The sequence below is a fragment of the Anopheles merus genome, chromosome 2L (assembly GCF_017562075.2).
Source record: "Anopheles merus strain MAF chromosome 2L, AmerM5.1, whole genome shotgun sequence".
In the NCBI taxonomy this organism is placed as follows: Eukaryota; Metazoa; Arthropoda; class Insecta; order Diptera; family Culicidae; genus Anopheles; species Anopheles merus.
In genome coordinates, this window is record NC_054083.1 from 43,589,758 (window position 1) to 43,603,513 (window position 13,756).

General features: G+C 47.0%; 1 protein-coding gene across 31 annotated transcripts in view; it reads left to right on the forward strand.

The window, feature by feature from the left end:
* Positions 1 to 13,756, forward strand: part of LOC121592004 (protein alan shepard) — a 204,518-nt gene that overhangs the window by 161,240 nt on the left and 29,522 nt on the right. For 30 of the 31 annotated variants that reach the window (XM_041913181.1, XM_041913183.1, XM_041913163.1 and 27 more), the window contains one exon: positions 4,792 to 4,866. The exons of the other annotated variant lie outside the window; for it this stretch is intronic. In XM_041913181.1, the coding sequence (XP_041769115.1) occupies positions 4,792 to 4,866 (75 nt within the window). The remainder of the gene's footprint in view (positions 1 to 4,791; positions 4,867 to 13,756) is intronic. 31 annotated transcript variants of the gene reach the window in all.

Consider the following 13,756-nt stretch of genomic DNA (forward strand, 5'->3'; position numbering starts at 1 on the left):
AATAGTTCAAGTTCGGCAAGAGTACTTTAAGTGCCATGGCGATTAATCCCCCGTGGTAGCGATGAAAGAGAGTGAGGTCTTGTTTTCAACTGCTTCATTTATTATATTCAATTCTAAACAAACTAATGCTCCAACAAACTAATGCTCCTTTCAAGCTCTTACTAACCCATATTAAATTGGCCTATCTTTCTGGGTGCTTTGGGAAAGGTCAATAAAATCGTTTTGTACCAACTTCCGCAGTGTTTACCAACAGAGCTTCCCTGTGGGTGCCCATAGTTTCCGGCGAGCTAAACTTCCGCGCTTTAATTACTCACTTTCCAGAATTTATACATTGTATAAATCGGATTACCATTTGTCATTCTTGGAGAGCTCCGGCACAGCAGCAGCAGCAGCCGTGCGCACACGTCTATTTCTCGCTCACCCATGAAAATGGACAGGGAAAACGGATAATGGGAATATTTACGTTATTTGCCCAGGACCCAGGAGAACCAACCCCGCCGTTGGAGAATGAAGCAACACATTTAGTGCGTTTGAGCAAAGGACCGCTTCCGGAAAATCATTAGCCCAGCTTTTCAGGGAAATGGAGATTCACACCGGATTCTAGCCGATCGCGTGAGTGCGTGCGTTCGCTGCCGGTGCTATTTACACCACCGGAACACATTTACCCGCCGCCTCCTGCCATCCCAGCCCAAAGGGGAATGGTGATGTGCGGGGATGGATGGTTATCATCGTGTCGGTCGTGTCATACCCGTCAGGAGCCGCGTGCCGTTTCCTCTGTCGCTCGCTGCTCTGTACCATGCCACAAAGCGTTGAGGGACGCTATCGTTTACCATTAGCAAAGAATCTAGCATCATTCCAGTGACCGACCGTTCGGAAGGATAATTTTGTTCGCCTTTTTTTTTGCTCCACGAACACCCGCAAAAACCGGTCCAACATCATTAATCTTTGCCATAAAATTTACTCTTCCACAGAGAAAGGTAGAGGAAAGACCGAGATATAACAATAGAATTTTGGTATAGGAAAGAATGAGTCAGTGAGTGAGAGAGAGAGAGAGAGAGAGAGAGTGATGTGCTATATCCCAAAAAAAACCGCACAACAGCACATCATCCTTTCAATCTTCAATCATTATCATCTGAATTCATTCGTTATCAGAACTCATTTATTTGCGGTCGGGGCCTGGTGTACTGTTATGCTTTCGCGAGGTGCGAAAATTATTCATCCCGATTTTCTATCCCGAAAACCCGGCCCGATACATGGCAAAGGAACTCCCTGGCAAGGTAAATGGATGCCGATGCTTTAGGAAACAATTAATCGAAACGATAATGATCGTTTAGAGGTTTGTGCTCGTTGTGGAGGAATGTAAATTTGTAGAAAATTTGCATGAAATACTTCCGCAGGCATTTTGAACCTGAGCCTAGAGGTCAGGATGACCACACGGTAAACGGTTTGGTGCTTTGTCAGAGCTGGTACAATCTTGAATCCTCAAGCCGACGACGCCATTCCCAAGATACGGTAAGGTGTTCTAAGTAAACGTTCAAGTTGCTGCTATGCTTTTCCCAGAAGATAGAGGCAACCAATCTGATCAGCAAACAAAGAACAATCAATGGTCCATCAGCATCGGTAGTCCATTCCAATCAAAGAGCCCTTAACCGAATGGTCTTGCTGAAGATTTTAATTGCACTGCCGAGCGCCGATTGCTTGGTAAAGCTAACTTCCCTAGGAAGCGGCCTACACTACACCATTCATAAGCCAACCGGCGTCAATTAGAGCACAAATAATAATCACAGCATGCATTATCTAGCCCACAATTATTTCCCCAACCCGACCAAAACGACCGACGCGTTCGGATGATAGAGTCCTGGTAAGGAAGGGAATCGTCCACAGAACGCATCATCCAAGGCGCGTTCCAAAGCGTGTCGTATTCGATTAATCACTACGTGACAATCGGACCGTTTCGGCCGTCAACTAGCCCGGTCGTAGCCTCTAAGTCCACCAACTCCGCTCGATGAGGGTTGCTCATCTTCCTTCATCAAGCCACACCGACGACGGATGGGAGCGAGTTCTTTTGCTGTAGCTTATAATGTTGTCCCATTGGTGATACTTCCCGTCCGGACGTGCTCACGTACGTTCGTGTTGAGCTACTTCCGGATCATGCAATCGTAGAACAGTGCTCATGGCTGCATGTCTACCATTCCCCACACCACCAGCGAGCGATGAAATCCAATGGTTCGGACTACATCTTGTATCGGACATCACTCGCACACTACGATGTGTGGTGAGGAGCTTTCTTTAAAGTGGCATTTCTTCTCTCTCTCTCTCTCTCTCTCTCCCTCGCGTGCGTGTTTTCAAATCCCGCCTTTTGCTCCGTTGGACATTATCCCTGTGTCAACGTGCCATTTGTATGCATGCGTATGATGGCGTATTGCGTGCGCAAATACAGTCCTACGCAAGGCGTCTTGTTTTAACGCGTATGATGATTGATTATACCGCCTATCAATCATAGGTCCTGGCAACACCCCGAAGCGCAACAGAGCAGCAGCAGCAGCAGTGTAAAGGTTAGGCCCTAACGGGCGTATGGCCAGCGTATCACTGGCAGAGGAGGGTGTACGTTTCACTAATACCATACGGCAAGCGGCGATGACAGCATCAAACTGGCGGGTCTGTAATTGAGCACTGGCGACGCTATCAAACAGCGCAAAGGTAGCGCGTAAAGATAACGCGTGGGATTGAACTTACCGTTTGTGAGTGTATGTGTGTGATGAAAGCTGAATAGCGATTTGTTTGAAAAGAATGCGTTGCTTTATTACTCGCTGCGTGTCATTAACTTGGTTGTGTGATTATCGTGAGCGGTGGAAGATAAATAGACACCTATAGCCTGTTGGAAATATCCTGGTCACGGCACCAACTACAAACACAAATTTCAACTTAGCAAAGACGCCTGCCGTTCCTAGTTATAGTTACTCTATTTATTCCTCCGGTACATAGATCCTTTCTACCTGCAAGCTACACATTTGCTGGTTTTCTTGCTCCTAGGAATCCCATTACCTTCGGCTAATGATGCACCGTATTACGGGTTATGCACCTATCTCATCATAGCGTAATCATTAGCATGTTCCTACCCCATCTAGCTCGGTGTTAGCTGGAATGGGACTTTTTGTGTCATTTTTTCCCGCAACAAGCACCAAAGCATGCCCGATATCTCAACTTTGCTCTAATAACACTCACACATACACACACACTTACTTGCACTTCTCTTGCAATGCCTGCATGAACCATCATGCACTGTCTCCACTGGCTCCACAAATCGACAATCGATATGATGACGATGCGGGCCGACAGAAGCACAGAACTGATGGTGGGGACGAGAAAGTTATTCCAATCTCTCTGGGCTGGTATCATCGCCTTCAAGAATGCTTACCAACTACCCTCCCACAAATACACACATACACACTTACACACATCTAAACGCGGGAAGGGGCGCGCAGAAAATGGCTATAACATCGAATGTCATCAAGTGCCAACCATGTTAGTAGCAATCGGTGTTTGCTGTTCGCCCTGGCAGGGGGATATATCTCCGACATACGTACTTTGTCAACCAACTATAACAACGCACACTAACACACACACACAGACACACGGATGCCAATACCTATCATCCCACCCGGTGTGTGTGGTACGGCTCGATGGAAGTGCCATATGTTACTGGTATCGAATTTCTTCCCGCTCCCGCGCTGTTTGCAGCCCCGTGGCCCCGGTGGCTAATATCGGTTGCAACTCGTTCGCTTTTCATGAAACTCAACGGCTCAACAACAACAGCCAGTAACACCGGCCCGCGCTAGTTCATCTAGCGCTGATGGTGTGCGCATTACAGTGATAACATTTGTTGCCGTAAAGGCGAAATGTGGCGTCGAAATCGGTTTATGCGATCCTGCCATTACCTCACAATATCTAAGCCATCTTTGGCATCTTCTGGCAAACGGGTGGCAGCCGTGAGCCATGTCGAAGCAACCTCGTTCAACTTCCAACCGAGCAGGCGAAGCTTTTCACGGCTTTAAGTGTGCTCTCGGCTGAAATGAAGTTAGTGCGCTCTTCCGCGCCGCTATTTGTTGAACGGAGAAGTAATGGTCTGGTGTAAAAAAATTCAATTGAAAATAGATTTTGTGAACACAGGAACAGGAACAGGAACTATTGATAGTAGTGTAGGTTCTGATCTTGCTGGAAAACATTGCAAAACGTCCTGGCAAGGGTATGCAAGACTTTGGCGATTTTTATATGGTTTATGGTTATCAACAACTCGCCTAAAGGTTCAACAACTGGCATTACTAAACTCCTTAATGTATGCTCAGTACATGAAATATAGCCTTATTCCATTATTAGAGATTGAAACCTATTTAAAAATATTCCTTTAATGATGTTTTTCCGTAAGAACAACCAAGTTTACCTATTCCCCATTCAATTAGAAAAAACTCCATTCCGCCATACTGCTGTGTTATCTTGAAATTGAATTAAAATAATATTATTTTCCAGCAGCATAATAGAGCTCTAAGCTTCGAAAACAATTCAATACCACGAAACTTGTTGACGGTCAAATTAATTAAACCTTAAAAACCGGCTCATTTATCATAACGGCTTTATTTAAAAGCTCTTGTTTATGCACCGGACTGCGTGGCTTCCCGGAAGCAGCGACTGTACTATGCTCGTACTATGAATATTATAATTCTTCTTCCGTTGGCCAATCCATGCTGCCCCAAGCACTAACGTTATTATGTTTTCGTTGACTTTTCGTTACAGGTAAGCCTCGCCAGTCACGATTCAGCACGCTTTGCCCCGTCTGCCTGCCTGCCTACCAGCAGCAGCTACAATCGGGTAAGAGATCGGTAACGCTTCAGTTGCCACGGGAAGACATAATCCTCCAAAAACTGCTCAAAAGTCGCTTCCTTCTGCTGTGTGTGTGTGTCCTTTTGTGTCCACCACCGCCTCCCTAAGATGCAGATTAACAATTGAAAGTTAATGTAGTGTAACACCAGCGTCCCGTGGTGGGGGGGGGTTGCCGCTGGACGCAAAACGAAGGGCGTAAGACTCCTTCCGCCCTTCTTCAGCTCTTATTGCGGTACCGATAATTGCTGATAAAATCTTACCCATTTCAAAGCCGGGGATGGTAAACGGGTAAGGTTTGTCCGTCCGAAAAGATTGTCGCTCGGCGGTGGGTGGAAAAGAAACAAACCACTTCTCCCTAGAGCTTTTTAGTGCACAGGCCCCCCACGGTACAAGCGAAAAGGAGAAGATTTATTCAGCATCCCAAATTAGCCGCCTTGTTCTTGCCTTGGCAAGAGAGGCGGAAAGGAATCTTTTGCGAACGAATATTTATGCTGCAACATGCACACGGTGCGATAAGGCAACAAGAATTCTTACCATCGAAGCTCTTGAACCCACCTGGAACAACCAGGCTCGGACTGTCGGTTGTTGAGCTGTTATTGAATTTAATTTTTAAATAAGCTTCTTTAAAGCAAACTCTACCAATAATTAGCTAGCAGCGTTAGCAAGCAGCTCCAAAACACATGCCGTACAAAAGCACTCAAACTAAACAAACAAACGAGGAACCAAAAAAAAACACCAAATAGTGTGAGCTTTCCAGCCCAGATCGAAAGATGCAAAGTGTGGGAAAAAGAATCCTAATGAAAATCTGGCCATTATTTTGCACCCCGTAGAAAGGCACTCGGGAAAACGGCATACGGGAGAAAGTTGCAGAGCAAATAGCACGCTCTGTTCACGCTCCTAACCTCGCCCGCTGCCCCCATCGAATTATTAAGATAAAGTTTTGAAAATTATATTTTCTACCCTCGTCCGGCGCTAATCTCATTTTTATCATATTTTATGCAAAACTTTATGCGCAACCTTTATGCCCCGTTTGTCCATCCTTCTTTCCTCCACGAAGGAGGTAGTACGCTGGTGGGGGCACCGTTGCAGGTGGCTTTCAGCGGGCCTAACCCGATAGGGCTGGCTTGATAAGGGAAAAAGCGCTTGGAAAGTAGTTCTCGGTAGGTTAGGCAGGGCATTTCTTCGCCAAAGGTTGGATTCCTCAGGGCTGCTGCGGTGAACTACTACTGTGGGAGTTTGTGGTGAATCTGCTGATTGAACAAACAGAGAGAGGGAGAAAAAAGCCAAGCGACAGTGATAATGAGGCATCTTCTTAACGCCTCTGTGTCCCGTTCGACGAGCGTGTCTTTTCGTGCGGAAGAGAGGTGTGTGTGCTGGAAAGCGGAGCCATATAAAGTGGCTAAAATTATCAGAACATCACATCAAGGGACATCCTTCACCGGTCTTGAACCGTGAATCATATAGATGCAGATGACATCCTGCGACGAAGGTGGCCTCACTTTCAAGCACACAAAACCTACGCAAAACGTTCCACATTTGCTCTGTGAAACCGTTTGCAAATTCCCCCTAGATGCTGCTGGTAAAGCGGTAACTTCTTGGTGTACTCTGAGACCAAACCAGCAGCTTATTAGAAGCGCCCGAACCATTCCAAGAGCGCCTTTCAAAAATGCCATCAATTCTACAGTGCGCGATAGCGTGTTTCTCCCTCTCTCTCTCTCTGTCTTGGGCGACTCCACACTGCTGGGGAATCCACACTGCTTGTAGGCTGGTCGAAGCCGTTGGTCGCCGGAAATTTCGTTTGAATTTCCCGGCACGTAGATCCGCTTAATTCTAATTTAGAGATCTAACAATTCCATCCAATCTCTTCCTTCCCAGCCCACCCCCCCTCTCCGCTAAAGAGCTGAAGATGACGAGAACGTACGCCAAAACGGCCACCCTCCCACCCTCTGGTGACTTGGGAACTTGGCAAAGCCAAAGGGCCATGAGAAAACCCTCGTCTTCCCCGGGCTTGACTTTGGCTCGCTTTTGATCCATCCTGGGTGTATGTGTGTGTGTGTGTGTGTGTGGCCATCCTGCGCTGGCCGTAATTTCCGTTCCGCGAGCCGGACAGATGGGCCAGCAATGGTTCCGTCATGGTGGAATGCAAAACCCTTTCCCTTTACGGAGGGGTGGAAAGTTGCTCTCCACCCAAGAAACTGATACCGAACCGTCCCGGTCGCGAAACTCGCCAAGCGGGGTCGGTTAGACGGAGTGCAAAATGGCAGAAGAATTTAATGAAAATTTTCTCAGCTGACCCGCCGCCAGCAGCTCGCCCGCCCAACCACCTAGCGCGATGGCGTGGTGATGGCGGATAATCATAAAAAAGGCGAGGACAATTTCCTTACTACCAGCAGCATCAGAAGCGTCAATGAATAAAAGCTTTACTTCCGAGAAACAAAAAAAGAAAAAAGGAACTCACACACACACCCACAAGCACAGATACACACTGCATATGCGATTTGGTGCTGCCGCATCCTCCTCCTCCTCCTCCTCGGTGTGGCCCGTTGGCGATTATACTGATGCCGTTTCCCTTTGCTCTGTGCGGCTTGCACAAAACAAAAAAGCACCCGAAAAGCAAGTAAAGGGAAGAGGATTGAAGAGAGGGGCACAGAAGTGGTGTGGTACAACCAGCAGCACCTCCAGCAGCATCAGCAGCAGCAGCCGAATCGAATCACTCTTTGTCGGTGGCGACTGCGAAAGGAAATCAGGAACAATGCCGGAACAATGCCGGAAGTTGGATCTTTATTGTATGGAATAAATTTCCCTTCTTGCTGATGGCACGACCCATCCGACCCGCGCGCGTGTGTGTGTGTGTCTTTGCACCCCATCATCGACAGTTTTCTGCGCACGATGACAGTTCCTCCACACGCTTTGCCGTCATTCCCGCACCCGGCCTAAACATCCCCCCGAGGACAATGATATTCGTCTTCAGAGTTTCTTGTGCCCTGGCAAAGGTTGGAGCAGGATTGGAGGAGGTGCTGGTGCAGGTGGCAAAGGACGTGGAAGTGTCAACAGAACAATTCTGCGGCCCCGTTTGGTGAGAATCCGTTTTGCCGCACACATCCGGTCGGCGGCTCAGTTTGCCGGGAATTTGCTCCCAAAAATCTCGTCCATCTCGCCGTAGGACCTCGTAGAGGAGGGACATATTGGGGTTTTTTTTTTTTTTTTTTGGCAGAGCAAGACAACCGAGGCTGGGAGCGATGGGTTTGGGGTGGAAAGGATGTGCTTCGTTTTATGCAACGATTTCTCAATCCACCCAAGAGCGCAAAGCCTCGCCCGAGAGCGTTGGACGGGGATCAGTCCAGCAGTGTACGACTAATCCGCACGACAAAACGCCGCTTGTGCCGTTTCGCTGTGCCTGGGATGAGTCCACGACGGAGAAGCACAGGGAGTCGTCGATTGTCGTCATTTGCTGTCGCTATGATTATTCGCATATTCGTTGGTAAAAATGGTCTCGCTGTCTAAGACACACACGCACATGCGTGGAAGGTGTGCGTATGGTTTTGATTCGATTTTCAAATTTAGTTGGTTTATTCATTCGCTACAGTATGGGGAGCAGCAAATTGAGCGGCAGCAGCAATAAAGTACGAGGTACAAAGTATCACATCCCCCCCAATGGTACTCCTTGGAAATAGCACAAGCAGTGGGTTTTTTTCTTTTTCCTAAAGTAAGTTAGAAGGATTTTTGGGGACGTTTTTTGTGTCCGTGTGAGCACCCAAAGCGGTTCTCTCCGCTTAACAAGACAGTCTATACAGCCTGCGAAAAAAAAGGTTGATTGCAATCGTTTCTTCCCAAAATGAAGCGTCTAAATTCGAAATGAAAAGGAGTTTTTTTGTTTGGTTTTGTTTGGGCTGCCTTGCTGGTGGGCTGGTTGTGGGGAATTGTTCTTGTTACGCTTACTTACGCTGATAAGATTATGCGCGTTCGAAATGTAAGAAAAAAGTCTCCGTGGAATAAGGCCTAAGTTTTGGCGTGTCGAGTACCGCAGCAAAGAATACTTATAGGTGTTCCCCCCCCCTCACCAAAACGCTCCCGAGGACTTTGGAGTACTTGCGTGTGTGTGTATTTTTCCCTCCCATTAAAGACACCGCTCTCGAAATGGATTAGAAAGAGCGAAAACAATAGGACGACATGGCGAAAAGGACAATAGGCGCGGGTGCTGCACCACTTCCGCATGGAAGCGTCGGTTGAATAGTACGGGGGATGAAAGGAAAATATACATGCCTGCGTACCCACAGAAGCACACACCTAAACCGCATCGTACGCGTTGTGGTTTTGTATCGCTCCACGCTGAAGGCTGAAGGAATGCAAGGCGGCATCACCCGCAGGCTTAACCACGTTTTCGCACAGATTGTTTTGCGTCAAAGCCACCAGCCACCCCGAACCCGCTGGCATTGCGGTGACCGCTGTCGAACCGTAAATATTCATTCCGTTCATTTTTTTTATAATCTTCAAACGCACTCCAATTTTGTTTACTAATGTAGAGCGAACCAAACGCAGCGAAGTAGCAGTACGAAAGTGGTAGCGTGTAGATGCGTAAAGAATCGCACTAGCACCGCGCTCGTGGGAAGTTGTAGAAAAGCATGTACAGTGTGTGAAGTAATAATAAGGTAAAATAGAAGCAGGAAAATGTGTTGAAAATAGGGATCAATTAACTTTATTCGACTCAAAACTTTGCGTATAATCAATGTAAGAATCAGTTTAACACCAAAAGAAGAAGATGGATGGCTTTCGTTCAGTTCACTTTATTTTTCTCCAATTCGCACGTCCTTCACCTTCGACATTTCGCGTTCAACTGACCCCCGACCCAGCAGCGCGCGCCGCTTAAATTCCCTCCTTCGCTCACTCAGCGCTCGCCACGATATCGCTATCTCTTTTCCCTACTTCACACGGCCTTTCCTCGACCGATCCTTTCGCCCCGAAGGATCCCCACCGCATTAAAACCGATAGGGTTTCATATGTGACGAAGCCGTCGACGTCACTTTTGGCCCTTCGCCATTGATCTTTTCCACGTCATAGCGATCATGAGGGCGAACACTGGTTACTTTATATGGCCCAAGGTACTCAGCCGCGTACTTCCTTCCAGGCCCGAACTGCGTCCGCTTAATCACCACCAGGTCGCCTTCGCGATAAGTTGTAGCCGACCGCGCTCGTAAGTCGTACGATCTCCGTTGTTCTTCTTGGGCTTTCTCGATAGAAACCCTGGCACCAGCTCGCGTCTGCTCTCGTTGATCGTGATGTTGAGCCACTCGAATTTCTTCCATCAGCTCACCTAGTCGTAAATCTCCTTCGTGTCTCATCGGTACCCCAAACATCGCTTCAAAAGGGGTAACACCGATGCTTTGATGTGGGCTAGAATTAATCCACCGCTGAATATTGGCAACGTGCTTATACCACTTCGCGGGATCGTTTACACTCATCTTTCGCAACATAGCAATAATCACTTGATTTACCCTCTCTACCTGCCCGTTCCCGCGCGGAACACCTGTTGTAACTTCCACACGCTCGATATCCTGATCCTCACAATACCGCTTAAAATCGTTTGACGTAAACGCAGCCCCTTTATCGCTTATAATACGCCTTGGATTACCAAATGCCTCGCTCTGTGTCGTTAATCGCTGAATTACTTCAAATGAATTCGTCGTTTTAGTAGGATATATCCAAGTGTACTTACTAAACGCATCAACTATCACAAACAAATATTTATACCTTTTCTCTGTAATGTCCATTGGACCCAAATGGTCTACGTGATACGTGTCTAACGGAACGTCACCTTTCGCGATTGGGTATAATAAACCGTCAACTTTTCCCCTTTTACGCTCTGCGAGGATACATTTCACACAACACTCAATCGTTTGTTTTATTTTCTCAATCGCGTTTGGAATGTAAAACTCCTGTTCGATAATACCCTCTATCTTACGAGCTCCTAAATGACCCTTTTCGTGTATCCTACGTATCAAATCGCTTTGCATTTCCGATGGTACCACAATCACTTCCCTACCTTTCACTACTTTCATCAGCAGCCCATCACACACGACAAAATCTTCAAAAGGTTGTGTTTTCAACAATTCAATAATTGCCTTCGCACGCTCGTCACTTTGTTGCATTTTTCTGATCGCTTCTATCATAGGATCGCTTTTCACAATCATCACCGGTGCCCTGCTCAACGCATCCACATGCTTCATCGATGAACCTGGCCTATGCACCACTTCATATTCATACTCTTCGAGCATCAAAGCCCATCTTGCGATTCTAGCCGACAGTTCTTTCGATTTTAAAGTATGCCCAAACGCTGCACAATCTGTAACGATCTTAAACTTGATGCCTAAGAGATACACACGAAACTTCTCAACAGCGCGAACCACCGCTAGCACTTCCAAATGATACGCACTATAATTCTTCTCCGCGTTTGATGTTTGTTGACTCATGAAGGCAACAGGATGAAACTTGTCGTCGTCGCTCTTCTGCATAAGCGCAGCACCATAGCCGTACTTCGACGCGTCCGTATGAAGCTCGGTTTCGGCACTTTCGTCGTAGATTTGTAACACCGGATCGGTCACCAAACACCGTTTCAACTCATCAAAACTCGAACGCTGCTCTTCACCAAACACAAACTCAACACCTTTCTGAAGCAAACTTGTCAAAGGCTTCGAAATTGTCGCGTAACCAGCAATAAATTTTCGGAAGTAACTCGTAAGTCCCAAAAATCTTTGCAGCTGCTTCACATTTTTCGGTTCCGGAAAAAGCTGAACCGATCGCAACTTACTCGGCGCTATGCGATAACACCCGCCGCGAATCATATACCCGAGATACTCCACTTCGTCCTTTAAAAATTGCGATTTTTTCCAATTGAACTGCACACCGTTCTCACTCGCGACATTTAACAATTCCTTCAACGTTTGAAAATTACTTTCCTCATCTAATGAAGGAATTATTAAATCATCCACATACACCAACACACGCTCACTCTTGATGAATTCCCGAAACACATCCGCTACAAACCGGCTGAAACTCACTGGACTATTGACCAACCCGAAAGGCGTTCTAAGAAACTCGTACTGGCCTGTGTGGGTAACAAAGCCTGTGTACCGCTGGCTCGACTTTTCCACAGGAACATGAAAAAACGAATTTTTTGAAAAAACGAAAACAATCCTTAACCATTTTTCGATTAAGTTCGCGATAATCAACACAAACGCGTAAGGAACCGTCCTTTTTTCTCGCTAACGTTACCGGACTCGCAAAATCACTCTCACTTTCTCGAATTATTCCCGCGGCTAACCACTCGTCGATTGTTTTCTCCAGCACCGCCTTTTCACCCGGAGCAAAACGCCTTGGCGACGAACGCACAGGCGTCTCGTCATGCAAAATAATTTTCGTCTCAACACGACTATTCACGTTTCCCGCAGGTTTGTACCCCGAAATAACCGCCTTTACTCTTTCCGAAAATCGAGGAGAAACATCCAAATTGTCTTCATTGTCACACACAATAGAAAACATTTCGTCCGTTGAACCATATGGCCTGACTTTGACGCCCGCCGTTGTCATCGTAACTTCAAAATAGTTCAAGGAATCTCTGCCCAATACTGCATCGTAAGGCATGCTTTCATTTGGCACCACAAAAAATCGCACATCACTACAAACGTTATCATCCACCGTAACGTCCACCGTGAACATGCCGATCGCCTTTGTTCTCATGCCACCAAAGCCCTGGAACCACATCGAAGTATCGATCAGCGGTGATCCCTCGATTCTTTTGTAACAACCTATTGTCACCAAGTTTTGGTTGCTTCCACTGTCAAACAATGCCTTGACCGATGTTTTGTTCAACACGACATCAACCATTCCCACCGATTCTTCCGTCACGTTGATTTTCGCAGGAACGACGCTTTTGTTCCGCGCACACTCGCTCGCCTTATGACCGTATTCACGACACGAGAAACATTTCGGACCACCCTGTGTCTGCGCGCACGCGCGAGCTTGATGTCCTTTGTTTCCGCAATTGTAGCATCGCTGCTCCGCCCGTTTGTCGACGCGGCTACTGGATGACAAAACTCGTTTGTTTTCTTCTTTATCGGTCGTTTTCTTCTTTCGAGCCATGCGGATTTTTTCAAAGTTGAGCAACTTTTCTTTTAACACTCGAATTGTTTGCGCCTCGTACAGCAATGATTTGAAAAAATCATCGTCGGTCACACCGTTTACGATGTACTCACATAAGCTTGGTTCGTCCAAATCGATTTGGGCAGCAATTCGTTGCATTTCGTAAACGTACTCTCGCATCGTCTCGGCCGTTTCCTTCTTCCGATTCGTGAGAATCCGATGCACATCACTCGACCTCACAAATGGAGCAAATTCCGCGATCAGCTCTTTTTTCAATCTCGCATAAGTTTGCACATTACGCAAAGACGACACGAACTTTCTTGCGATTCCCGTCATCTTTTTACGTAACATGATTAGCTTTTGTTCGTCATTCCATCCTGCTGACTTTGAAACGGAATCGAGGTGTGCCAGCCAAATACGCACATCGTGCCCATCCTCTGCTCCAAACGTCTCAATGCTATCTTCCACATCTCGAAATGCGTAAACGCTTTGCGGTCGTTTAGGCGTCGAGATTCGCACAGCAGTTTGAAAAGGGTCTTCTTCTGTTTCATCGTCATCCTCGGCAACAAAGCTATCACCTTGTTCTTCTTCCGGAAGATCCAGATCCACTTCTTCCTCGGAATCATCATCGCAGCTCGCGTATGGTTGGTTACCCGCGTAGTTTTCGACGTTGTCTATGGCGTTAGCTGGTTCTGCTCTGTGTCCGCTCCCGGACGGACCGGCGTTGTCCCTTGACGCAACC